This window comes from Sebastes umbrosus, chromosome 2 (assembly GCF_015220745.1).
Source record: "Sebastes umbrosus isolate fSebUmb1 chromosome 2, fSebUmb1.pri, whole genome shotgun sequence".
NCBI lineage: Eukaryota > Metazoa > Chordata > Actinopteri > Perciformes > Sebastidae > Sebastes > Sebastes umbrosus.
Genome location: NC_051270.1, coordinates 23455993 through 23482681, shown reverse-complemented (window position 1 = coordinate 23482681; position 26689 = coordinate 23455993). Strand labels below are relative to the sequence as shown.

Sequence of the window (26689 nt, the reverse complement as noted above, 5' to 3'; positions counted from 1 at the left end):
ACCGTTGTATGAGGACACGTTGCTTTGTTACATCCCATAGGCGTCAACTGGTACACATGTCAGTCATATACAATATTTTTCTATTTCTACTAGCAAAGGAACAACACACATGCATACAGCTGCATAAGTGCACAACACAGCGAATGAGAGAGACTGATGGAGCTGTGCACGGAGTGGTCTGGAGTGTGTGACTCTTTATCTTATCTCTGTAAATCAGTCTGAAATACACGCCTGGCTGCATGACGTAAAAGCCCTGTCCCGTAAAGACATGTTTTATCAAGCTGTTTGAACCCTTATCTGAGGGTCTTAAACTCTACGCTCGCACCTCGCCATCACTCCCCTTCATGTTCCATTTGTCAGTGAGGCTGTTAATTCATCCTCTATCTGCACTGTTTCACCTCTGATGGGACATTTTCGCAGGTTGGATATGTGACCAACTACCTATCCATAATTATTTTGGATGATTGAGAATAACCAAAAAGTATTTTCTTTTACATAACAATGCTATTAACTGTGTTACATAAAGACTGGATGTGTCACATGTCTCCCCTTACTGCTGTGAACAGCCATTAAGAGTGGACGCCGAAGACGAATAAGAGTGTGCTGCCTCATTAACTGAATTTCTGCATTGAAAAGAACTGCCAATTATTCAAACATGGTACATTTGAGAGTCTCTGAAAGACTTGAGATGAATGGCCATGACACACACACACACACACACACACAGTCTTTTTTGTGACACGTGAACTGTGCAACTCTACAGCAGACATTATACCGGCACAAGTGCACATTTTATTGGTACGACCATTACTGGCTGCGACCAGGTGCAAAGCATTCTGGGAGATTCCTCTTTTAGCCTCCATTAGCTGGCAGGAACCCAGCGGTGACGCCAAAGAAATTACACAGAAGATATAATTACAGCTCGGCTCAATCAATACCAACAGGAACAGGGGAGTGAAAGAGGGAGATAAAAAAAAAAAAAACCTGAGAGGGAAGTGGTTGAGCTGTTTGAATGACTTAATGACAGACGTCATTGCAGTAAATAGTTTGCATTAAATGAGCCCAACGCCAGCAGTTTACAACGGCAAAAAGAGCATAATTACATTATACCTCTCTTCCCAGATAGGACTGACGAAATTATGCAGGGAGAAAATAGAACAAGGCAATTTGCACATCTTCAGGGCCAGATCACTCTGTTTCTATCTGTCCTCATGGATCGCCTGGTTCAGTTCATAAAAGTCAAACCAAGTCAAAGCATTTAGCACACTGTGGCAAACTCAGTGTCCACTGGCTGTATTTAAAAACCCATTTATCAGTAGTGTCACACACTGCACGGCCTTGTGACATCAACCTGTCTTCTCCAATAAATTAACTTCCTTTGTCTCTACATTATTCAAAAACAGGCTGATTCTTAGCAAAGTGGACTTTGCAGTTTACTTGGACCAAACTAGAAGACTAAACATTCACATATCCCTCTTAAACCATCTCAAACTACAGGATAATGTATAAAGTTGTCCATATGAAAGTAATAAAATGATTTGATGTTGTAATTGTGATGAATTTGGGTTGAAAATTACTTCCATTTAGCAGCACTCTGGCCGGCATTGAGACCATGTTGGCACCCAGAATCAGACCAGCGCGCTTGAGCACAATTGATACTTGAAACACCTGATTGAAACACCTTTATTATAAATGTATACACTTTGATCAATCTCAGCTTGTTTAGCCAACCAAATCAATGTAGAAAAAACAATGTGACCTAACTTGACTTTTCCCCGTGAATCATAACACTAACAGTGTATGCTGTGTGTTGACCGAGTTCACCTCACCATTAATAGGCGTTAGCTTCCAGTTGCGTCGGACTGTGGCATCACTACGCAGGGAGAAGTTGAGTCGACCCCCGTGCTGCGGCCCGTCACTGTCCCGTGAGGCCAGCACCAGAGCTTGGTCCTCCCAGCGAGGCGTGCACAGGTACTTCCAGGAATAGTCTCCGACCAGCACCGGGCTGTTGTCGTTCACATCCAGGATTTGGACCGTCACCAGGGTGGACGCAGATAAGGAAGAGTTTCCTGAGAGGAACGCAAGAGAAAAGATATTCCGCTGAACAAATACAGATGAGGTGCTGCAGCTTCACGGCCTTCATCTGAATGTTCAGTTCATTCTTCACCTTGTCTAACCTTCTCTGCTGGTTGTTTGGGTTGTTTTCTGTTCTCTTGCACTCATACTGCTCTCTCTCAACTTTGTCTCGTCTTCTACATCTGTATTCTGAAGACTCTCTGTCTGTCTGTGTAGAGGTGCATGTGTGCTTTTGAATGTGTGTGTGTTGTTTTTTGGTGTTCTGTCGATAACTAGCTGGACATGCAAAGCAACCTGGATTTGGAGTTACATAAAGATTATTTAACAGAAAAAAAGAATAAATGATACTAATGACTTGTTGCATTTAAGAAAATATTTATAGAAATCCACAAATCAAATTATATTAATGATATTTTTTAAACATTAAATAACATTTAGGTTATAATTCACTGGAGGTTGGGTTGGTAGTGTTGTCCAAAAACATGTTTGTTATATTTGTTGAAATTCTCTTTACATCCTGACAGCAATCAATAAATCAAATGCTCTGACAAAAAAAAAAGAATAGTTTATAAAGTATAAAATAGTTTCTCAGCATAATCAACCCTAGCTTTATATAATCAAATATGGTGAAAACAAACTTACGCCCATCCACTGCAATGACCTCCATGGTGTACGTGCTGTTCTCCTCTCTGTCCAAGGCCTGCACCGTCTTCAGTTCACCAGAATACTTCCCTATTGAAAAGTACTTCTTCGTGTCCCCTTGAAGAGAATATCTGAACAAAAAAAAAACACTGTAAAATTACGACTATGGAGGAAGATAATTATTCCTACAGCATTCATCAGTTCATCACTTACCTGATTGGGTGTGAATCAGGGTCGTAACCTCGAATGGTGGCGATAACCCGTCCTGGTTCCTCGCCCTCTCTGACAGTCACCTCGTAATGGCTTTGAGACAGGATTGGACCTTCGTTCACATCGTCGACGTAGATGGAGACGGTTGCCGTGGATGCAGGTCCGTATCGGCCACGGACCAGAGCCACCGGGTTCTGAGCACTGATCACGAGGATGTACTCGCTCTCACGCTCAAAGTCCAAGACCTGAAAACACAAACATGCACGAAATTACACACACACACAGACACACACACACACACACACACACACACATACACACATACACAAATACATGCCAACAGTGTCATCCTTCAGTGTTTACAGAGCTTTTCATTTTAAATGATGAGATGTAAATTATGTGCAATGTATAAACTGTTGAGTTCAACCAAACTGCAAAAAAATAAAATAAATAAATCTTCCCGACCAAGTGATACAATTTTGCCGCCTTTTTAAGAAAAAAACAACAATAATAAACCTCAATTGCAGTGTGCATTTCCAGAGAATATCTTCTGGTTAGTTACTATACTTTATCTTTCGTAGAAAATACTTCCCAATGAAAACTGTTCACAGACATCCACAGTAACCAGGACATTGTTTTTGAAACACCAATGCACTGCACAGCATAAAACCAAGCTATTTACATTGTTACGCTGTATTCACATCAGATCAGGTGTTGCCGCAATTTGGGTTGTGTGGCGATGTGGGAGAGTCACTTTAATGGCCCATTAACTGCAACAAATAACGTCTTTTGTTCCCTCGTGGCTGGGTTGTACCGCTCTGGATCGTGGGATATGTGATTGGCCACCACAGCTTGACGTCAGGTTGCGTTTCTCCAAAGTTGACTCTGTTTCTACTTTTCCGCCGCAGTTTTTGTCGACACCCCCTTGTGGCCACCGCAGCCCAAACGCACTAACCACATTCAAAATGAATGGGAGGACTTGTGTTTTCGCCACACCACCTGATCTGATGTAAATGCAGCCTTTGGTACCATCAAGGGTAAATGCAAAACTATGGGTGAATTTAACCTTTTTATATATTATTAATGTGTCACCAATTGAAATAAATCTAATGGAAGAATTTCTTTGTATTTAATTACATTTTATAGGAACTCTGACAGTCAAACGCCCACACATTTACGGAAAAACAGCATGTTGTCTTCGCCTGCAAGAAAATGACACAGTCCAGTCCTTTGTGTCCAGCCCCCTTATCTCACTTCCAAGGAAACTGGATTTACTGGCAGAGTTTTGCTGTATTTCCAATATGAGCCAGACACTAGTCATAGGGAGGGAGATGAGCCAATTGATTCAGTGTGTCACTAATGAAACACTTTCCATGATGATTCACTGAGAGCAACTGCTACTGTGTGTGACAATAAATACGGCCGTATGAGCTGTATGATTGTTAGGAAGATTTGTATGAACAATTGACATGTAAGAGATAATGTACAGCAAGCCTGTCATTTATGTGAAAGAAACCCCAACAGGGTGATGCCGCACCCTGACCTGGAGGGGTCTCTCATTGTCCTGAAGAGGATTATTTCACAACAATGACCCGCTAGCTGTACATTATCCCGCTTATTACGCGGCTACTTACTTAAGAAATCAATAATTTGACACAAAAACAGTTTGCCAGAGAACTGCGCCCATAGCAACGGTCTGTTATACATAGCAACTGTCTGCTATAAAGAAATAACAGACCGTAGAACGCCGTGATTAACCAATCACAATCGAGTATTCAACAACGCCGTGTAATAATGAAGGGTATTCAATATATACATTCTTGACTGTAAAAGAGTGTTAAAAATCACATATAAACAAATAAATCAATCCATAATCTTTAACACTTTTACTTCTCAACTATATTTGGGTCAAAAGTTTTGAGGCAAAATTGGGAGTAGCAGATTTTACTGTAATCTAGACATTAGAAATAGTACTGTGACCTGTTGACTTTGTTTTAAGGATTAAATACGTAGTGTCATAGTGGAGGAATAGAACGATGAACTGCAGCTATGATTGTGTTTACAGTGCAGTCAGTGATTTGAATACTTGTTATACATTTAAAGATTTCAAAGATTTTAGAGGCGAAAGAATCAGACATATTATTTGTATCTTAATCTCTAATGTATTTGATTATTTTACTGTAATTTTCTGAATACTGCAGCTTGTATTTGCTGTCAGGTTTCACCCGTAAATGAGTTCTGTCTGCCCATGAAACCAGACGTTATTAACGTGCGCTGCCTGACATCATGCTGCTGAGGCAAGAGTGCGTCTCTGTTGCCAAGGAGAAGAAACGCAGACCTTGGAGGGTGCATGAGTACTGCCGTTGACTGGAAGTGACGCATCCATCTACTCAGTGCACAAGAACATGTACATGGACTCTCTTGTGGCTATAGTCATCTCGACCACTATATTAGTCTTCGCATCATGATACTATTTTTGATTCATTCATCCTTTACCTTGAAATATGAATCAGGTATCAGTGACGCGCTATTATCAAACTCACCTCACCTGCACGATTTCTGACAAGTATTAGTCTGACTGTTCTTTTATTTCTTACAATTTTTTTATTTTAACCTGCAATTACACATTTCTTTGGGCTAGCAGGGGGAAGCGAAAACAAGCTGTGAACACAACACTGATATATTATCACCTTTTACATAAAGTATATGATATGGTAAACTTGTTATTAAACAGTTTATTTACACATCCAGCAGGTATAGAGCATCATTAACTCAAGTCATTTTTCTGGACACCTGATGAATGTGAGACTAATATTCACTCTCTTTACGCTCTGTTTTGGTCTCCACCAACTCCCGAGGGACATATCTGGCTCTTTAGCAGCTAAATTCTCCTCTCTGTTCACCAACATGTTATCTGTTTGGCGTTTGGTCTGAGCAGGTACTATACGGGGGGATTTTGAGGTTTAAAAAAAATATTAATTACGAGTATTTTAAATAAATATACTACCATTACATGAGATACATTATTCTATATACTTATATACTTTTCTGCCTATAAAAAAGATTTTAGCTTCCCAATGACTGATTTATCCCATTCCTAGATACATCAATAAATGAAATGAACTATGTCCAGTCTTGCTATTGTTCTCTATGGTGGGCAGATTCATGGTGATTAATCCCAGTTAAATTCACAAACTCAAGAAACCATTATTTTTGTTGAATCTTTGCTTACCTGACTTCTCTCAAAACACATGTCCTGTGCTGCTGGCTCATCCATTATAAATGCAGTTATTCCATTATTATAAAGGTCAAAATGAAGCACATAATAAACAAACAAATCTTTGTAATGAATATCCCATTCATTAAAAAGATTAAAGTTACACCATTATTCCTGCTAACGTCATTCTCATATGATTCAGTTTTCTTGCATTACAAGAATTTTAGACCGATGACTCACACCTGTAATGGATGGACATGTTTTAAGAATTTTTAGGTGATAACTTTGAATGAATTCGTTAATAGTAAATATTACACTAACATAATTAATTGAACTGCTACAACAAGCTCCAAAGCTTTTTACAAGTGGTTTTACATTTGATGTAATGTCTAACGTCTCCCGTTCTCTTCATCCTGATTAGATTCCCCTCACTTCCCCCGGTTCATTATACATTTACCTCAATCGGCAGCCTCTAGTCTGTGTGGTAAACTGCCATTAGTGTTTGTTCACACAATCTAATTATTCACTTGGGCTGTGAACAGTGTGTAATTTCTTATAATGAAATGTGTCTGCCTTCTGGCGATGACCTCACACTGTAACACGATGAATTAAAGGATTTGCTCAAGTGCATTTTAATCCACTTGGGACCTCACTTGTGGAGGATTTAGGCTTTATTTTTTGCTAAAGTAAAATAAATAAACAAAAGTATCCCTTAATGTCAGTTGTGATATCTCACAAGGTCAATACACGAGACGAGAATTGAATCTGTGTAATATAATTTCTAAAAAACAGAAGTCCTCGTGTGTAAATCTGGAATAATACGAGATCCATTTTTAGCTTTTAAACATCTCCTGCTTTATCTCAGCGGAGCGTGTGTGCAGCTCACAGTTCAATCACATTCGTCAACTCCCACAGAGAGGTTGAAAATAATAGACTGTCTCCTGCCTGGCCCACTTACAGAGAGCAGACCATTAGAGCGTGCACACACACACACACACACACACACACACACACGCACACACGCACACACACACACACACACACACACACACACACACACACACACACACACACACACACGCATACACGCACACACACACACAGACACACACGCACACACACACACACACACACACACACACACACACATACACACACTCGTTCCCTCATGCATCCCTAAAACGTCCTGCTGGATTATACGGGGCAGGCGAAGGGTGATTCGCCTCGGGGACAGGAGAGATTATTGGGCTAAAACATTCTGTTGTCATCTGGACTCTTTTTTATTTGAGGCATGTCAGACTGCAGTATTGACGTATTGGAATATTATTTCCCAACCTTTCTGTCGGTGCCTCACATGTACACACTGTGATATTAAAACATGTCCTCGTAAAAAATGACTTGAGCTATATGTGACCGCTATTTCGACACGGCCAGCTACTGAATGATCTCTTAGGACACCAAGGACAGACACATCATGCCACAAATTGTCCTTGACATTAATATTTGTGCTCCTGAGAGGAGACGATCCCTCACACCCTAAACAGGATAAATAAAACAATTAACACATCTGTTTAATTTGGATTTGGCAGGAGTCTTAAGCTGATCTCTGTATATGTGGTAAGTAATCAATAAGGTGGTTAAAAGTGTGTTTACAGAGGTTGTTTGTGTCGTTTACCTTTGAAAGGATGAGTGAGACCTCGTTGGTCTGCTTGTCTGTCACTAATGTGAAGACCTCCTCCTCGTTTCCAGACTCTAAACGGTAGTCCACCTGCCAGCTGTCTCCTCCTCGGACATCTGCATCCCCTGCCAGCACAGCTGTTACTGTGGTGCCCACTGGAGCGTCCTCTGGAATGTGAAAGGGCCCGTACTGACAGGAAGGAGACGGAAATATATGATGATTACCCAGCAGAAACCATTCATTTGAGACACTGTTAAAATGCACTTAAGAGTGTAAATGCATAGTAATACATTATAATAAAATTAAATCTAATTAGCAATTTTCTACGGATTTCAGCTCACATCAACCCTCACTAACAGGAGGCCCCCCCTAAAAGGGAAGAAATAATAGGAAAAAATAATGGGAAGATATTGGAGCATTTCATTATCAAGCTAATAAAGCAATCTTGAATTATCATTACTATTTATAATACCTAATTGATCTTTGCTATAATCATCTACCTCTGTGGTTCCCAACCTGGGGTCTGGCACCAAAGATCACAGGGGGTGTGTCAGGATTTGTCTGCTCTGAGGTTTTCAAAATTAGATTTTCACATGATATCTTACACAAAAGTCTGTATATCAAACTATTCAAAGACACATTTTTTGCTACGTAGTAGATAAATCTAACGAAATATTCTGTTGCAATCCATATTCGTTGGTGTTTAGCCTTTCAAAAACAAAATTTTCACTCCGGTCAAAAAACAACATTTGCTCTCCCGCTCGTCACACACAAAGGGAGGCCAACACCTGTCTTAACAGGGCAGTCTAGTAACAATCTAATTTTGAAGCCCCCCTACTTGTATCTAAGCTTTTCTTAGATACAAGTAGGGGGGCTTCAAGGAAAATAGGTTGGGAACCACTGATCTACCTTTTTCATTCTTATCATAAAACACGACTTTATTGTTTATGGAGACTGACCGACTGCGGATTTTGGGCACAATATTGATCCTGATATGTTGAATGAAAAATGATGATAAGAGAATATCAGCTAATATTCTTTTCTAATCTATAAATGCACACATTTTTTTTTAAGCAAAGATCTCCAAAATGTAATTATCAAAGAGTTGTTCCAAAGATATATACTGGAAGCAGGATGATTTAAAGTTGAACAATATACATATTATTTTCAACTGACTCTGCATTAACAACTTCATTACATATTAAAGGTACAGTGTGTAGGATTTACATCTATGGTGTGGTTGCAGATTGCAACCAACTGAGTACCCCTCGGAGCAACAGCGGTAACACAGTTTTGCACTTTGCGCCTCACGTTACTGCAGTTTTACAAGTGTGTCGGAGAACTACGGCGGTTTTCAGGTAATGTAGAAATGTGAAAGGCTCTCTCTAGAGCCAGTGTTTGGTTTGTCCATTCTGGGCTACTGTAGAAACATGGCGGAGCAACATGGCGGACTCCGTGAAGAGGACCTACTTCCTATGTATATATGAAGGACTCATTCTAAGCTAACAAAAACACAATGATTCATAGTTTCAGGTGATTATACAATAATGAAAACATAGTTATGAATATTATATTCCATTTCTGCTAATAGATCCCCCAAAATGTTGCACACTGTACCTTTAAATAATACAATTAAATATTTATATCAATAACATGCGAATGTAAATTTAGCCAGAATGCTGTTGCAATGTTGTAGTTGCCAATAAAAGTCACAGCTGACTGACTGTCCACTTTTCAATATACTGTGCAGTCGTGACTACAGTACATGTGAATACTTGAGAGTGCACGTTTGCCCCTTCTTGCCCACCAGGTGTTAGCTTACCCTTTATTCACACACCTCTGTGTGTTTAGACAGCCGTTTAATCTGCCACTCACAGATGTCCTCTAGTGAAGCAGCCATGCCTCTGATCTGGCTGCCCGATCCACAGGGTTGCTGAACCCAGCCCTGTCACCACTCGCCTCCCACATCACCCCCCTATAGCGCTGCCTTCACATCGCCATGGAAAAAGCTGCACTTCTCAGGCGTGACCTGCTCAAGAGTATTTTCCACCTCTCTGTTTGTGTGCATGTGTGTGTGTGTGTGTGTGTGGTGGTACACTTGTTTGTAACAGCTTGAAAATGAGCTTACAGCCATGTTTTAAAGATTTAGTTATCAATTGGATGGAGCGAGGACATAAAGAATACCATGGCGACAGATGTTATATAAAAAATATATTGCACAATCTTTTATCGAGTCTGTATCCAACAAGACCGTCTCCTGTAATTGGTCTGGATGTTCTTGCCAAAGCTCCACAGTCAATTTCCACTTTTAAATTTAAATGCTGTACCTTCTCTCCCCGCTCAAAATAAAATGTTCCCTCACAGCTCACAATGTGTGTTTGCAGCCGTTAAGTGTCACCGTGGTCTGACAGAGAGAACAGCTAGAAACTGCTTCCCCATTATCACAGCATGACAGCCCTCCCACGTATAACTCCCAACCCCATGACTTTTCTCGCTTCTATTATTCCGGGGCACACGTGGGTGAAAAGTGAGGGGATTTTCTGTAACTGCCTATCTTTAGAACATTTTTCATTCATAACAGCAGCTACGCCAAAACGAGGGAAACCACTGTCACATTTCATGCTGGGCCTGTGACTGCAGCAGAGATATTGGCGGTAGTTCCCAAAGATGTTTTATTATTGCAAATATTTAAATTAAATATACATGAGGACGTATTGTTGGATTAACACAATTGCTGTATTTGTTTATTATTATTTGTCTATGTTAAGGCTTTATTAGACAACTGAAAGTAGAGAGACAACAGGACATGAGGGGAGAGACAGATGGTGAATGACATGTAGCACAAGTCCCCGGCCAGAAGTCAATGAGGTATGTTGGGATGTTGGGCTGTGGTCGGTGCCTTAACCTCTAGGCCACCGGGGGACCCCACTATTGCTTATCTTGACTATTGGTGCTTTCACAAAATATTTAAACAATGAGATTTTTGATAAATAATCATCAGTAATATGGATATAATGACTATGTGGGTAAAGGCAAATAATAGAACAGCTAGAACAGTCTGGTAAGTTCAGGGAATTACATCACTTTACTCTAATACAGCCTTTAAAACCAGGAGAACACTTATTACCATTACCATATTACAATATTACGATATCCAAAATCTAAGACAATATCTAGTCACGATATCGATATAATATCAATATATTGCCCAGCCCTAGTATAGACTCAGCTCATATAGGCTTCAAAGGTGTCTGTAAAAGAGAAGTGGAGAAGTAGATTATGCTGTGAGTAGTTCAAGAAATTTCTGTGGATGTTAATTTTGATATCTTATTTTCTACAGTGAAAACATCACCACACACAGAGAAGCTTCTGTTGATGTTTTTTTTCCTTTGTCCGCCGTGAACTTGTCAGCAATCTATTGTAATTAACATGAATATGCTGTGACGACCACAGCTGTTGTTCTTCATCTTTCTTCACCTTTTTACAGCCACCTTTCAATCAGAATATATATGTTTAAAGGTAGTTTTTAGGATTTGGCGGCATCTAGTGGCGTGGTTGCAGATTACAACCAACTGAGTACCCATCCGCTCACTCCTGCCTTTCACGACTGCAGTACCCGCCGAGTGCAAAACCGTGGTAACGCCATTCACCTCACTCAGAGGCCATCCTTACCATAATAACACTACTTTAGGAGAAACGGAAGTCAGACGGTGGCTTGCGTTTATTTCGCAACAATAACCCGCTCGCTGTACATTATCCCGCTTATTACACAGCTACTTACTTAAGAAATCAATAATTTGACACAAAAATAGTCAGCTAGAGTCCGAGATCAGGACTGTGTCCATAGCAAGGATCTGTTATAAAGAAATAACAGACCGTAAAATGCCTTGATTGACCAATCAGAATCGAGTATTCAACAAAGCTGTGTAATAATGAAAACATAGTTAATTATATACCATTTATGCTAATAGATCCCCCGAAATGCTACACACTTTAATATAAAAATATGTCAGCCACGTTAAGTATTCTCTCGTCTAGATTCTGAAATAAAGAACCAGCTGATGAAAACATTTCTGACATCGTAATAGCTGCGACGACATCGATTCTTACACGATTTCTAACACGTTTATGGCATTGAGTAATAGTAGTATTGTGTAGTCATGATAAATCAGTGGAAGCTACTCTCCAAAGAAAGCTTTATCAGATTAAACTAAGAACACAGTCTACTTTGAGTACAAAGAACTGAATAAAACTCCTCCAATAACATGATGGTGCGGTCGCTATAAGCCTGAGATTAGAGGGCATATCTAGTTCCCTGCCAGGAAAATTAGATCAGTGACCTGCAGAGCGGATTCACAGTCCGCAGTCCAATAGCCACTTATGATGGCCTGTGATGTTTGGCCTGCCTTTTTTCCCAAAAAGTATTGTTTATCATGTCCTGAGCAGAGCGTTTCATCAGCAGTGTTTCTGTGCCTGTTTAAACATGTGCTCTCGTACCTCATGTTGGGAGAAGACTGGTGGGTTGTTGTTCTCATCCTGCACCGTCACAACCACGGTGCACGAACTGTTTAGACCTGCCAGGGACATGATCACAGCATCTGTTAGTGACTCAGGGTCAGCCCATCACGCAAATAAATAAAACATACCCAAGGAACAGCAAGTACCTCGACTTGCCTCCATCACAACCTGATGCATGAGTCACACAGACATCATCTGTCACCCCAGAGGCAATGAGCATACATGCATGTCCCTGGATGTTATAGTGTCAACCAGGCTACTGACTCACACGACCACAACGCTGCAGGGTTTTACATATCTATACATTATGTGACTCCCTACAGTTAACTATAATTGGTTTTTTTTCTCTCTCTCCTCTTAATCGTCACCTTTAATGTAATGTCCTAACAACAGACTGTAGCTTGATTGACTATTATTCTTCATTATAACTGACATGTAATGGACAATGTGATTGGCCATGTAGTCTACGCCATCACCAGTTAATAACAGGGATGGTGATTGAAAACCTGGCCCTGTAAAGACTTTTGTATTGTACTCTTATCATACTGGAATAATTCATTCATTTAGTTTTCTTCCACAAATTAGATTTTTTTTTATTATTTGTGGCAGCCCCAAAAGTGAGCCAGGCAGCTATAATTTCTGTCTATAATATGTGTCCATATTTGTCTACATCAGTGGTTCCCATCTTATTTTCCTTGAAGCCCCCCCTACTTGTATCTAAGAAAAGCTGAGCCCCCCAACGTCATCACCCTAAAAGAAATTACAAATCCTCGAAAAAAATCATCAATTTGAGTAAAGTGACTCAGTGTATTAAATGGGTTAGCCTTTTTTTTATTAAATCAACTTTCTTTGATGAATAGAAATCGTCAGTTTCGTCAACATAAGTGATCACATCTTGATGGATTCACCAAGAGAATGCAGATGAATAATATTATCTTTTTTTTGTAAAGACTTAATTAATTTACTATAATAGTGTTAGAGGCAAAATAGATTTTTTTTGTTATTGTGGTTAAGGGGGGTCCAGACCCCAGGTTGGGACCACAGAGATAGATGATTATAGCAAAGATCAATTAGGTATTATGAATAGTAATGATAATGCAAGATTGCCATTTGCCTTATTAGCTTGTTATACTTTAAATGGTAGAATCATTTTAAAAATCTGTCATAGATCAAATTTGTGTGACGGTAAACTAGATACTAAACTAACAATAAAGAAAAATCACATTACTTGCTAATTTTCCAGAATACAAAGTACATATTATTAATTAATTATATATATTTATTAAGTAGTGTGTGTGTGTGTGTTTCTGAATAGTTTGTATTTTAAATCAAAAGTCCAATGACTTTCACTTCCTAGAAATCAATAAAAACAATACTTCCAGTAATTTGATATTAAAAAAAAAGTCTATTATTCTATTCCTCCCAACTAATGACCCACTGCAGCAAAAGGAAATACTAGTACATAAAATTAAAGCAGGAAGTCACAGTTAAAATTACATTCATGCCTTTTTTTGTCAGGCTTAGAGAGGTTGCAAAGGAAAAATCACAACATGAGGTATGTTGGTGTATTTATCATCGATCCAAAGTCACCTTTGGCATCCTCAGCAGTGATGGTGAGGGTGTATTGAGGCGCTGTGCCCTCCATACTGTCTGCTTGGACGGAGATGACCCCTGAGTCACGGTCCACTCTGAAGAGGGCACGAGGACTCTCTGGAATTTGTCCGACTAAACGGTAGAAGATCCGCACGTTATCCGTCTTGGGATCGTCGTTATCGGCTGCCTGCACTGTCAGGATTTCTGCCCCTGAGGAAACATAAACCAGAAAAGAACAGAGTTTCTGTAAAACAGCCAGAGAACCCGACGTGTTTTTCTCTCTGCATTAATTTACAGTCACAGAGCACACTGACTGGGAATAAGGGGGAGGAAGGATATAACAATAGCTTTCTCATTTAATCCTCACTCAGTAATTCCATTTAGATTAACAGATTGTCCTGTCTAATTCATTTCCCAGAACCAAGCGTATTAAAGCATCAACAAAAAAGCTTTTATGCCGGGACTTGATATGTCACAACAGACCATGTGCTTTTTATGAGCCAGGGTGCTTTCCCCTGCGTCCTGGCAAAAATCCCAATCTGCTTTCAAAAAAGGTATCTGGCACTCTCAGCTCTTTCATCACTGCAACGTCTCTTCCAGCCAATGTTTCCTCTGCTTTGTTGTGAAACAAGATTCCCATTATAGAGTAAATGTGACACAGGATTATTCTTCACTAGTAATTACAAATTAAAAAAAGGTTTTGAAACTTGGTTGTGTATTTTGAGTACAGTTGATCAATGTATTTTTTTTACAAGGAAACATTGTGACTATTGATGCTATAACATGTTTATTATATGCAATAAATAAATATCCCTCTGTAAACTGATTAATCAGGAGAGTTTTGGACTGTATTTTCTAACAGAAGTTGGAGTCGCAAAAGTGAAACTCATATGAACAATTTTTTTTACAAAATATTTTCCAAATATTACTTGAGACTGTTAAAACACATAAAAAGCCGTCAGTTACCTCGAGCAGCCAGTTCCTTGACCACAGTATGGTACTGCGCCTGTGGAAAGGTGGGTCTGTTGTCATTGGCGTCGCCCACCATCACCCTCAACTCCACAGGCTTGGCAATCTCTCTGCCATCTGGACGCTCGACCACAATGCTGATCTGGAACTGACAAGGCAAAAACAGAAACACAATGTTTGCTTCCAGAGTGTCAAAGAAACAGAGTGGTTAGAGGTTATCTGGTCAACTGGTGTGGTACCTTTATATTGTGACCTATAGATCCTGTAGAGCATCACATTCATGGCACTTATACTGCTATATATACTACACCTGTACTACTTGCATGATGGGATAGGATCCTGCAGTGGCGGTTTTCTAGCATGTAGGGCAGCCTATATGGCACTGCATCATGTTTTCTCAATTTTAAGGCATTCATTGTGCTTCCTCCACTGGAAAGTCACACTAGAGGGCACTTTATCACATATTCTCTACTGGAAGGGCACCCTATAGGGCACTTTATCACATTTTCTCTACTGGAAGGGCACCCTATAGGGCACTTTATCACATTTTCTCTACTGGAAGGGCACCCTATAGGGCACTTTATCACATTTTCTCTACTGGAAGGGCATCCTAGAGTACACTTTATCAGAGGGTTATCTGGTCAACTGGTGCGCCCCTGCCCACTTTATCACATTTTCTCTGCTAGAAGGTCACCCCAGAGGGCACTTTATAATGTTTTCTCTACTGGAAGGGCACCTTATGGGCACCAAGGGGGGCGATCGCTACGTTCATCATTCTTCACCTCTGGCAGGTGGGAGCACAGAGCTTACGATGTGAAAAAACTCCATCAGCACCATCACTCATGAAGGATATAGACTGATTGATGGAGCTGTATTCAGACGAGAGACGTTTGGCATTTAGGGGCTCTTTAACAAGTCCACAGATTATCAATCATTTTTGTGAGTGAGGGTAAGTATATGCATCTATAACCTTTCCATCACCAAAACAGCAAACAGCTAATGTCTTCTGAACCTTTCTATTAAATGGTCACTACAGAAGACAGATTGCAATGTGTGAGAAGCATGTGTTTGAACATTAATCGCATCCACTGATGGAGCTCAGCCTCTCTGTGTTGTTCTTTGGTCACTTGAGCATTTGTGCCAGAATATAGTGTTTAGTAAGCCATTCAAAGCTCTCAGGAGCTTAAGTTGTATGCAAAACTCAAGAGCAAATTTGTAATCTAACCACAAATGATGATCCTTACCTAAAGTGAATACGATTTGAATTGAAGCTTTTAGCTTGCAGAACATGTTCAGGTTTTGGGTTGTTTGCTTAATTACCTCATTTTGGTTTAAAAATAGACCGTGTTCAGCTTTGTTGCAATAACGTGTACCAGGGTCATGTTAATTAAGTAATATGAGGAAAGATAAAGAGTTTTCTTCTAATGAGCAACATGATAAATGGTTTAGTGCCATCAGATCTCTCAGGAACAGTGTAAAACCTGCAGCCCTGATGTTTTGACACTTTAAACAGTAATCGTAAACTGACATTTATCATTAGGTGCTGGAGATGTTTAGCTTGCAGTTATACAAACCTGGTCTTGTGTCTCTCTGTCCAGAGGGGCGTTGAGATAAATGACTCCCTCTCTGCTGATGGTGAAGAGCATCTCTGGAAACTCCCCCTCCAGACTGTACTCAGCCTGACTTCCACTCCATTTGACCTACATAAACACGCAAATAAGCACACACACAGACAACAAAAAGTTCTCTAAATACAAAATTTAAATATATATAAAGGTGGTAAACATTTTAAATGTGTTTTTACAATAAAAATGTTATATCGTGCAGTATAAACCCAGAAAGCTCTTCAGCCGGGCCTGCATGATGTATAAGTACAAAGCAAAGCTACATTTGTTTACATGATAAGGAGCCAACTGAATGCACTGACACTGATGTGGAACAGAGAGCACAGCCAAAACTAACTATGCAGGCTGAAGGGGATTTTCCACTCTGCTTTACAGCCCCTGACGGAGGGCTGTGCAGTGGGGCTGAAAGGGCCCTAGTAGCCATTAAACAGCACCCAAGAAGGAGAGGAGCCCGGCCGCAGCACAGCTGATGCACACCCAGGGCATGTGTATCTCCTCAACTCACTGTCACACACTCCCCCCTTGTTTTGGAGATGGCTGCCCAAACACTATGCTTCTGTATACACAGAGCCGCTTCACACAGCTGGCTGCCTCTCAGTGTTATGGTGTGTTTCTAGACCTCAGAACTTTAAAGAGATGTGTTTCAAGAGCTGATTAATGATCGCTGACTGCTCTATATAAAGTTCTGCACAAAACATCTATGAAGTCATCTGTTTTGCCTCCGTCAGTGTTTGAGTGTGCAGAGCACGTTCTGTCTCCACCGATAGCTTGTGTTTGAACTGCGTCAAGAGCGCCTCATGTCTGCGTACATGTGCTTTTCTCCGAGACACTGTGGACTGGAGGGGAATCAGCTGCTGGATTACTGTAAAGAATACAATGCCCTGCATTAAACACAAAATCAGGAAATACTAAAATATCACGCCTGGAACAATTTGTTGATTAATTGAAATTGAAAATGAATCCGCAACTATTTTGATAATCGTTTCCGCCCATTTTCAAGCAGAAGTGCTGCTGGTTACAGCTTCTCAAATGTGAAGATTTGCTGCCTTTCTTTGTCATTAAAGAGGACCTATTATGCTTATTTTCAGGTGCATACTTGTATTTTGGGTTTCTACTAGAACATGTTTACATGCTTTAATGTTCAAAAACGCTTTACTTTTCTCATACCGGCTGTGCTGCAGCACCTCTTTTCACCCTCTGACTGAAACGCTCTCCGCCCTCTCGAACAGCCCAGTCTGCTCTGATTGGTCAGCTACCCCTCTCTGTTGTGATTGGTAAACTGAACAAAACTTTTCAGACTTTGCTCTAACTAGCTTTGTTGGAGGGCGTGCCAAACTAGCCGCTAGGCAGGTATTATGCAAATGTGTTACTTGGTGACATCAACACGTTACAGAAGAAATCAAGGCGTTTCAGGAGCAATGTTTCTGTGGGGGAGAGTAACTACCTTTGGCGTGGACTTTGGGCTTTGTAACTTTGCAGACCTTTTACATGCACAATAAACTATATAACACACTAAAGAAAAGGAAAATAACACAAAGGCATAATAGGTCTTCTTTATAAATAGTAAACTAAATATCTTTTGTTTTTGGACGGTAAATTGGACAAAGCAAGCAATTTAAATATGCCATCTTGGACTTGAAGAATTACAATGGGCATTTTATTCAAAATAACAGTTAATAAATTAAGTGAGAAAATAATCTGTAGATTGATTGATAATGAAAGTAATCATTAGCCCAATAAGATATAGCAACACGTTTTCATCCCAACTCGTGACATACTGACACTTTGTCAGACCGTTTGGAGTCACTTTTCAGTCGCAGTGAACACATGCTATATGTTGTGAATTAAACAAAAACACTTGCTTAGGTTTAAAAAAGCAACATGGTTGGGATTAAAATTATTAAGATTTTACAATGAAAATGTGACTTGTGACTTGAACACGTCACAAACACGACACGAACGAACATCTGATTGTAACGTGAAAGTGAAACTTAACGCACAGGACACGAACAGTGGTCTCCTGGATGAAAGTCTTTTGTTGTTGGGCCCATCCACCTCTCCTCCAGCCCGCCCTGTGTGTCTCTTTTGGTCTTTTAACTACGTCATCACAGAACTTTCTCTGAGCGTTTACTGTTGCTGCGGATGGGTTTACATTGTAGTTAATAGAAAGCCTGGTGTGTCTCATACCGATGATAAAGGTTGTATTGTGCGGCGGTATCGAATGCCGACAGCCGTGACAAGGTGTCGGTATTTGACGCCCTGGGAATGAAAACGGACTGTATATAGAGAACATATGATACTGACATGCTTACTATTGGATATATTGGAGGGAGCAGAGGCATTTTTATTGCTTGTAAGATCACCAGTATCAAGCATCTAGCAATAACAGTTGATGTTGACTTTAGTGGTTGACAGATATAACTACAGTGTGTAGTAGAACAAAAGAACTAGAGAGGCTGAAATAAAGAGAGAGTTGTCCTGTATGGGGTTTGAAACCTGCAATAACAGGTTAATAAAAATTGTTTTGATTACTTGGGGGCAGCGTAAACAAGCTGTCACTGACATTTTATCGCCTCATTAAGTTGAGCTGGCGAAAAACTTAGCAAACAGTTGCTTATTAACAGCAGATAGGGACAAACATTAGCATTTATTGTGATCAAATGTGACATTAAATGTTGGTCACAGCAGCTTCAGTGTTGGTGTTACTCAGACCAACATGAGATCACCTCTGGTGACTAATGTTGACACAAGCATCAGTTGTAATATTGAACACTGATTATGGGGCATGACGAAGGTCTAGTGGGGCTCAAACTAATTCTGTAACAAATAATCAGATTTCATATGACTGTGAAAACTGACAATTCAATGCAGTTAAGAGCCTTGACTCATTCATTCACAGGCTCTGAAGCTTCTCTTCCTCTCCAAAGTCTCAATAGATTGCATTACTGAGTTCAAGTAGTTCTACTGATTACATTACATAATCAAAGTTTTCGGCAGGCAATCAGAAACATGCAACAGATAACAGATTGAAATTAACCTCCCTAGCCCCAATGACGCAAAAAGCACCGATAACAAATGCCTGGATTTCATATTTAAAATTACAGCCAGAGCTTATTTTGATCTGATTGCAGAATCAGTCAAATTGATCACAACAGCAATCTGGACTTATAACTTGAGTTTAAAGATGATGGCAGAAATGCATAAAGTACGCTAAGCAGCAGATTGATTTCAGCATCTGTCGTCACACCACGGACGATATCAGCACAAGAAAAAAGACAACATTTGTTACAGACAAGTGGATGTGAACATGACTGCTCCATTTATCCGAGACAGTCGGGGAGGTGAGATCCAACTCGGTATGTGTCATATAACAGCGGTTAGTCCCACCGCCTACTGAGCAGAGCAGTACAATCACTGCGCGTGGGCGAAATGAGGCTTCCCCCATGTAAACATCCATGTTAAACTAATCCAGTTTGGTGTGATTTAGATTCTGGATGTAACTAAACGGTTTTCATGTATAGGGGTCATTTCTCACTCTCTTAAGACAATTTTCATTAGAAATTAAAGAGGATACACTGAGTATTTTTCTCATTTACATAAAGAAGCACAGGTATTTGCTGATATTACAATAATGACAATGACTTATCCTTTCAAAGTCACCAAGCTGTGTGCTATAGCGTTGGCTATTAGGCTTTAAACCGACAAGACAAAAAGATTTTATTGTAGATTTGAACTATGCTTTGAAAACTATGAAAAAAATCAAATCAAATGTGCCTACACTTGTGAATCCACACGTTTTCAGTGGGTGGAAGGGGCTGTTAGAACAGGAGAGATGAGAGGCTGAGGGCGAGTGTGGGGGAGGTGGGAGAAAACAGGAGGAGGGGGAGGTAGTGTGATGTACCTACTCGCCACAGCGATTCTCAGAACCCGCACAATGCATTTAATTCAGCATCAGATCAGCTCTACAAGCCTCTTTGTTTCCACAGTTGTTTATTTTATTTCCCAGTACAGGGGAAGGGTACATTTGTAAAATTTCTGCCAGCTGATTTTGTGTTACAAAACCTCTCGAGGCTTTTGAGTTATTTATAGACATGTAACTGATATGGCTAATATTATAACAACCAATAGGTCAGACAAGACCAGGGACGGACGCAGTGATATGTTAGCAGAACCTGAGGGGAACCTTTAAACTAAATTTACATTACAGTACTGCAGAATTGTAGAACAATAGTGTTAACTCCTACAAACATTAAAACTATCTCTTTTAATTGGAACTCAGAGCATTAATTGATGATCAGATATTATCAGGTGACTTTTTGGAGTTGGGCTTATAGACTTTTTTGAGGTTTTGAGTTTTTTTTTAAATTTGATTTCAGCAGAGGATTCCCAGCTTTAGATCTGAAAATGTGCCTCTGGTTGCGTCCAAAATTCCATATTAGCATTTTATTTAGTACGTTAAAATAGTGTGTGAGATTTATTTAGTTTGTCGCGTATGTACGTGAATTGCATACTATTTCCAGTGAAATATTACGGTATGCAATGCTGGACACTATGTTGGCATAAATATCCCACAATGCAATGCGGTTGTAATGACAATGTTAATAACAGACGTTGATAGACAGCTCTGTAACGTCAATGACGCTTCAATTCAAGTGTAAGTATAATATATTACTTTGCTAGGCGTTATATACAGTATATTTTAAATTAAATCAGACTTTGATTGTCACAATCTGTCATTTGGGTCACATGTGGCTGGTACGGGTTACCATGGTTACACATCTCCAACCAGCAAGGAGGCTCTCAGAAAGTGACGACGTAAATTACTGCTCAGTGCGTCCGAAAAGATACATACTACTGTTTATTCACACAAAAGTATGTTGAACGAACAAACACCTATTGGGTATGTAGTGCATTTTATGTGATTTTGGACGATGCTTTGTTAATTCAGTGGCTGACAGGAAGTGAACTTGGAGCAAAGCTGTTGCCCTAGCAACAGAATGACAATGAAAAGGTCTATAAAAATTAAAACAATATCTTTTAACTGGAACTCAGAGCATTGATTGATGATCAGATATTACCAGGTGACACTTTTTGGAGTTGGTCCACAATGAAATAGTGACCGACTGTTTTGAGGGAGGGACTACATCCAACTTTTTATTTGAACACAGGATTTCCAGCTTTACATCTGAATATGTGTCTATATTCTCTAAAATCACCTTGGTTACTGTTGTAGCTGTTCCGTTATTCAGTTCCAATTTTTAATTTCAACAAACGTTATCGGCATGTAGGGCTGCAACTAACAATCACTTTCATCATCAACTGATCTGGCGAATTATCTTCTCAATTAATCGATTATTCATTTGGTCTATAAAATGTCATGAAATAGTGAAACAGGCTTATCACAGCTGTCCACAGTCAAATATGTCATCTTCATACGTCTTATTTCGTCCAATTAACAGTTCAAAACCCAAAGATATTCAGTTTACAATGATGTAAATGAAAAATCGTTGTGCGCAAATCCTCACAACTGAGAGGCTGGAACCAGAGAGTGTTTGGCATCTTTGCTTGAAAAATGACTCAAAGTAGCTGCTAATTAATTTTTTGTTGATGAATCAATCAATGACTTTGCCAAAGCAGACTTCAAAGTTACATAATAGTTGAGATATTAAGTAGACATGTATGCCAAAAATGAATGACTGTCTATTGAGTTGGTCAAGGATTTTTTTTTACTCAAATATTTATAGTGAGCTGTGCAATAAGATTAAAATACATGTATGTATGGATTTTGCCTTTAAGCTGTCAGGTTTGTATGACACCCCTCAGAATGGTGGTGGTTCTGGTGATGGTGGTGGTCGTGTTGGTGTTTGGTGGGTGGGAGAGTGAGTGATTATTGGAGTTAAAGTGACTCAGTCAGGAGGTAGCCTGAATGGATCCATGGCATTTGAACAGCATCAATAATTCAGTATTTGGTCACTTAGGAGGACCCAAGAGCCACTAAAAACAGCAACTGGCAATATGATGCCACTTTACTCGGTCCAGGCTATTGACAGAGTTTGTTTTATTGTAATATGATATAACACTTGGAAGTGCATAAACAATAAAGCCAGCACTTACCTCCGAGTTGTTTGCATGATTTATGGTGAAGATCAAATAAGTAAAAGTGGTTTTAATGCAGATGGGTAAAAACACGTACATGCCAAAGTGGTGGATTAGTGTTTCAGAGTGAACACATGTTGATCTGCCTCACCTGTGAGATGCGGATCGGGTAGGGGCCTGGGAGGTTCTCCTGGAGTCGCACCGGGTCGGGGGATGCCCAGGTGTTACCGGTCACCTCCACGGTAACGGTGCGGGTGGTGAAGAAAGCATTCGATTTCCCAGCCATGTCCTTCACCATCACTGAGAGCTTGTACCGGCCGCACATTTCCGGGTCCAGAGTAGAGGATCCTGGTGGTCACAGTAGATACAAGAATACCTTATTTATTCAAAAAGAGCATTTCAGTTTCATTTCTGAATTAACCACTTTTACAAAGATATTGTGAAGTGTTTAATGTCATGATGTGTGCAAAATATATGAGGAACCAAATGAAAAAAACATTTAAAGAGACACAAAATAGGAAAAATGCGTACAAACACCATTTAATTATGTGATGGTTTATGAAACACATAAAAACTATAACAGACTATATTTTCTCTGTATTACTGAGACATTACAAACAATGTCTCCGGCTAAATTTAACATTTCCCTGAGTGCTCTATTTACCACTTGATTTCCTGCTAAAATGGAAATGAAATACCAAAAACAACCCACTGTGAAGGCAATCATAACCATCAGTTACGGCTAGCCTGAAAATAAAGTAGAAAATCAAGGATGTAATTTTCCATTTTCACTGCTGAAGCTCAGTGGAAACCAGCAGCAGCAGCAGCAGCACTGTGGGCCGGAAAGGGACCGGCAAGCGTGAAAGTCATCCAGCTCCTGCCAAGCCGTAACAAAGGGCAATACCAGAGCTACAGAAATAGCACCAGCATGCAGGACTTTACTGCATGTAGAAGCAGATATCGATAACGATATATCGGCTGATATTCACTTTTATTTTACATAAGCACATCAACAAACCAAACTTTTTATTATAATCCCTTATTGTTTTTTTGTTTTTTTAAGAAATGTGACCAACACTGATACCGAGCAGGTTACTTTACATTTGAAAAATAAGCTTGTCAGTGCTCTCTGGTAGACAAACTATGTAATTCTAAACTTCCACAAACATATCTTGAACATTTCTGTACTGCAATTTCTTGTTACTTATTGGCAAATTGTTATTAGACTGTGTTTATTATTTGTGGCAATGTTGGTGAGAACTAATGGAAAATGAAAACGAGACTAATGGTTCCATAACTAAATGGCTTGTTCAAACATCGCTAACATGCAATAAAAAGCATTCTTGAGTGTATGGAAAGAAAAGGCGTCTGTAGTTGCAGCGAGTTAACCCTAAACTGGAGCATTGTGAGCTCCATCTTCACTTTGGGGACAAACAATGTGTCACTCTAACTTGATACTTTCCCCACAGTCACTAGTCGGGACTGACCTTCCTCCGTGAGGGAAACTTCTCCAGTGGTGGAGTCGATGAAGAACATTTGGCTGGAGGGAATCCTGGGTGTCTGTTCCATGAGGCTGAACCGAAGATCAGCGTGGGCGGTGTTGCGGTCATCACGATCCAGCGCCTCCACCTGCATGAATGGGATCCCTGAGAGACACAGGTGGTGCAGGGTCAAAATATTACCTCCTGTATTACAGACGTCTCTCTCCACCACAAACTCAAAGCACAGTCTCAATTTATACAGAAAATGATAGAACATGGAGACATAAAACAAAGATATACAAGCATTTGAAGTATGTGCTTGGTTTGATATATATAGGTAAAAGTAAATTGGTACCCAAGTTAAAAGATAATACAGCAACAAAATGCCTGATTTGCACATGATCATATTTGCACATGATCCAATAATATCTTAAGCCGATACTTAATGGTATGAAGTTGGTTTCAGGAAGTGACCCTGTAGGTGCTAAGCCCCCAGGAAGAGCGCCGGGCTTTGAAGCAAATTGTCATAGTGGCCAAACGGTGGAATTACAACTTCTGGGTCCGTCACGTGATGCCATTGGGCCCAAAAATACTTTTTCCCATGGATTTTTTTTTTTTTTAGGTGAATCAACTTCCCAGTATGAACACTTAAAGGGACTGTTTGTAAGAATCAGAAATTGCTTGTTAACAGTGACACCTGTGGCCGTTAAGTCAACGAAAGTCAGCGTCCTGTTGTTCGCGCTTGTGCTCGCTCTACATAGGCATGAACGAGCATCGCTCAAAACAGTGAGGCGACACACATCAGCTAAAACCACAATATGACTTTATATTTCACCTGCTTGGCAGTAATGTTAGCTGACCAGACAAAGGTCACTCCATGAATCAATGCTGATCCGGTGTGTGAGTGAAGGCAGGCAGGAAGGCAGAGGAGCAGAGTACAGCAGAGACTCCGGCCCTGGAGACCAAAGCTACGGTCTCCTCCGCGTCCTCTGACCGCGGCCAACACTGTTTTGCAAGACGGGCTTCACTAGATATAACTTTTGACACAATGATTTATATGTGTAAGAAGTTACAAACAGTCCATTTAAATAGTCCTTCTTTAAATCATTAGGTCCTAAAATTTGTAAAATGCACTAATAGCCGAATCCGAAGTTATTTTCGTACTGCTGTTCATGTGAACAAGCCGAAATGAGCCCGAGGCCAAGCGGCTGGGAGGCGGGGTTAAAGGAAACGCTACTGCGCCTGCTCCAAGGGCCCAATGAATACGGAAGATCGCCAGAAAATACGGGTACTTTTATACTCGGATTTCAACTTTTTTGCTTCATGCGCCACTTAGCAACTTCAATAGGAATGAACGGGGGCCCCCTCTCCAACGCTGTATCCAGTTCTCTTTATACATCCATGTCTGGTGCATGTACCCTATTTTTTTTAAGTGATAAGTAGCACATGAAAGCATGATCAGCTTCAACGAGCTAGCCGTACAGTAGATTACTATTATGGACTTATCTGCAACAGAAGAAATGAATGAATTCAGATAAAATACATTTGGGGTGTTGTATCTGAGCCGATGTGACGCCTTGTGACAGTTTGCAAAAAAGTATTTTTTAGTGAAACCCAAATGTAACTGATCAAGTATGCCACGCCATTGATTCTATTTCATATAGAGGTTCAGGGTAAATTGCGGTTTCCAGGGATACATTGGGCATGTTTTCCATTGAATCTTTGTATTCCATGTAGCATGACTGACAAATGTGATGCAGACTAAATACGATTGTGCAACACGGTGCTCAAGGAGCTCACAAGGTTCTCGTACCTTTGAGAAGCCCGAGTTGCACGCTGCCTCTCATGCTCTCTTCTATGAAAGTGGGCACATTGTCGTTCTTGTCGATGACACACACTTCAACAGTGAAGCTCTGACGGTGCTCTGATGCTCTGAAGGACACCTGCATTACACAAACACACACATACAAATACACACACACACACACACACACGCACACACACACACACACACACACACACACACACACAGTCTGTAGGTATCTTTGAATAACACTCTGGTTTCGACATGCACGAGAATCTAATGATCTAAAGAGTGATTCATTCTTCATACATTATTGAGCACAAACCTCACATGATGTAAGAATATAGAAAACTAATTATGTTCGATATGTGAATTTGATGCATTTGGAATTAATACATTTTTTAACAACTATTCTTTACAAAGGAGACATGTATGGTGAATTGTTATCACTACTATGATATGATATAACACAATATGCTACCTGCAGAGAGTAAGATGGCTGTTTCTCTCTGTCCAGTGGTTTTAGAGCGTACAAAAACTGAGCGTCGACTCCGAATATCCCTTCATCATCCCCTGTTACCACCAGGTCGCTGTAATTAACTGGCAGGCTGTGGAGCTGTACAGAACAGAACAAATAACATCAGTTTGTGTTCCTGTTTAAAAGCAAGCCATATGCACAAACAACAAAGCGTAGGAGGAGGAAAAGCAGGATAGTTACTGCAGACATCAGTGATTTCATTTTAACCTGTATTCGTCCAAATGAGAAAGAAAATGTAAAAC

The 26689-nt window shown here is 40.1% G+C and overlaps 1 protein-coding gene across 1 annotated transcript in view; it reads right to left on the bottom strand.

The window, feature by feature from the left end:
- cdh16 (cadherin 16, KSP-cadherin) overlaps window positions 1-26689 on the bottom strand; it is a 35126-nt gene that overhangs the window by 4456 nt on the left and 3981 nt on the right. The window contains exons 4-15 of the mRNA XM_037750172.1: window positions 26391-26525; window positions 25919-26048; window positions 24112-24270; window positions 22776-22972; window positions 16478-16603; window positions 14901-15051; window positions 13932-14144; window positions 12321-12397; window positions 7821-8012; window positions 2932-3173; window positions 2719-2849; window positions 1830-2069 (exon numbers count right to left, since the gene is read on the bottom strand). Of these exons, the coding sequence (XP_037606100.1) occupies window positions 1830-2069; window positions 2719-2849; window positions 2932-3173; window positions 7821-8012; window positions 12321-12397; window positions 13932-14144; window positions 14901-15051; window positions 16478-16603; window positions 22776-22972; window positions 24112-24270; window positions 25919-26048; window positions 26391-26525 (1993 nt within the window). The remainder of the gene's footprint in view (window positions 1-1829; window positions 2070-2718; window positions 2850-2931; window positions 3174-7820; window positions 8013-12320; window positions 12398-13931; window positions 14145-14900; window positions 15052-16477; window positions 16604-22775; window positions 22973-24111; window positions 24271-25918; window positions 26049-26390; window positions 26526-26689) is intronic.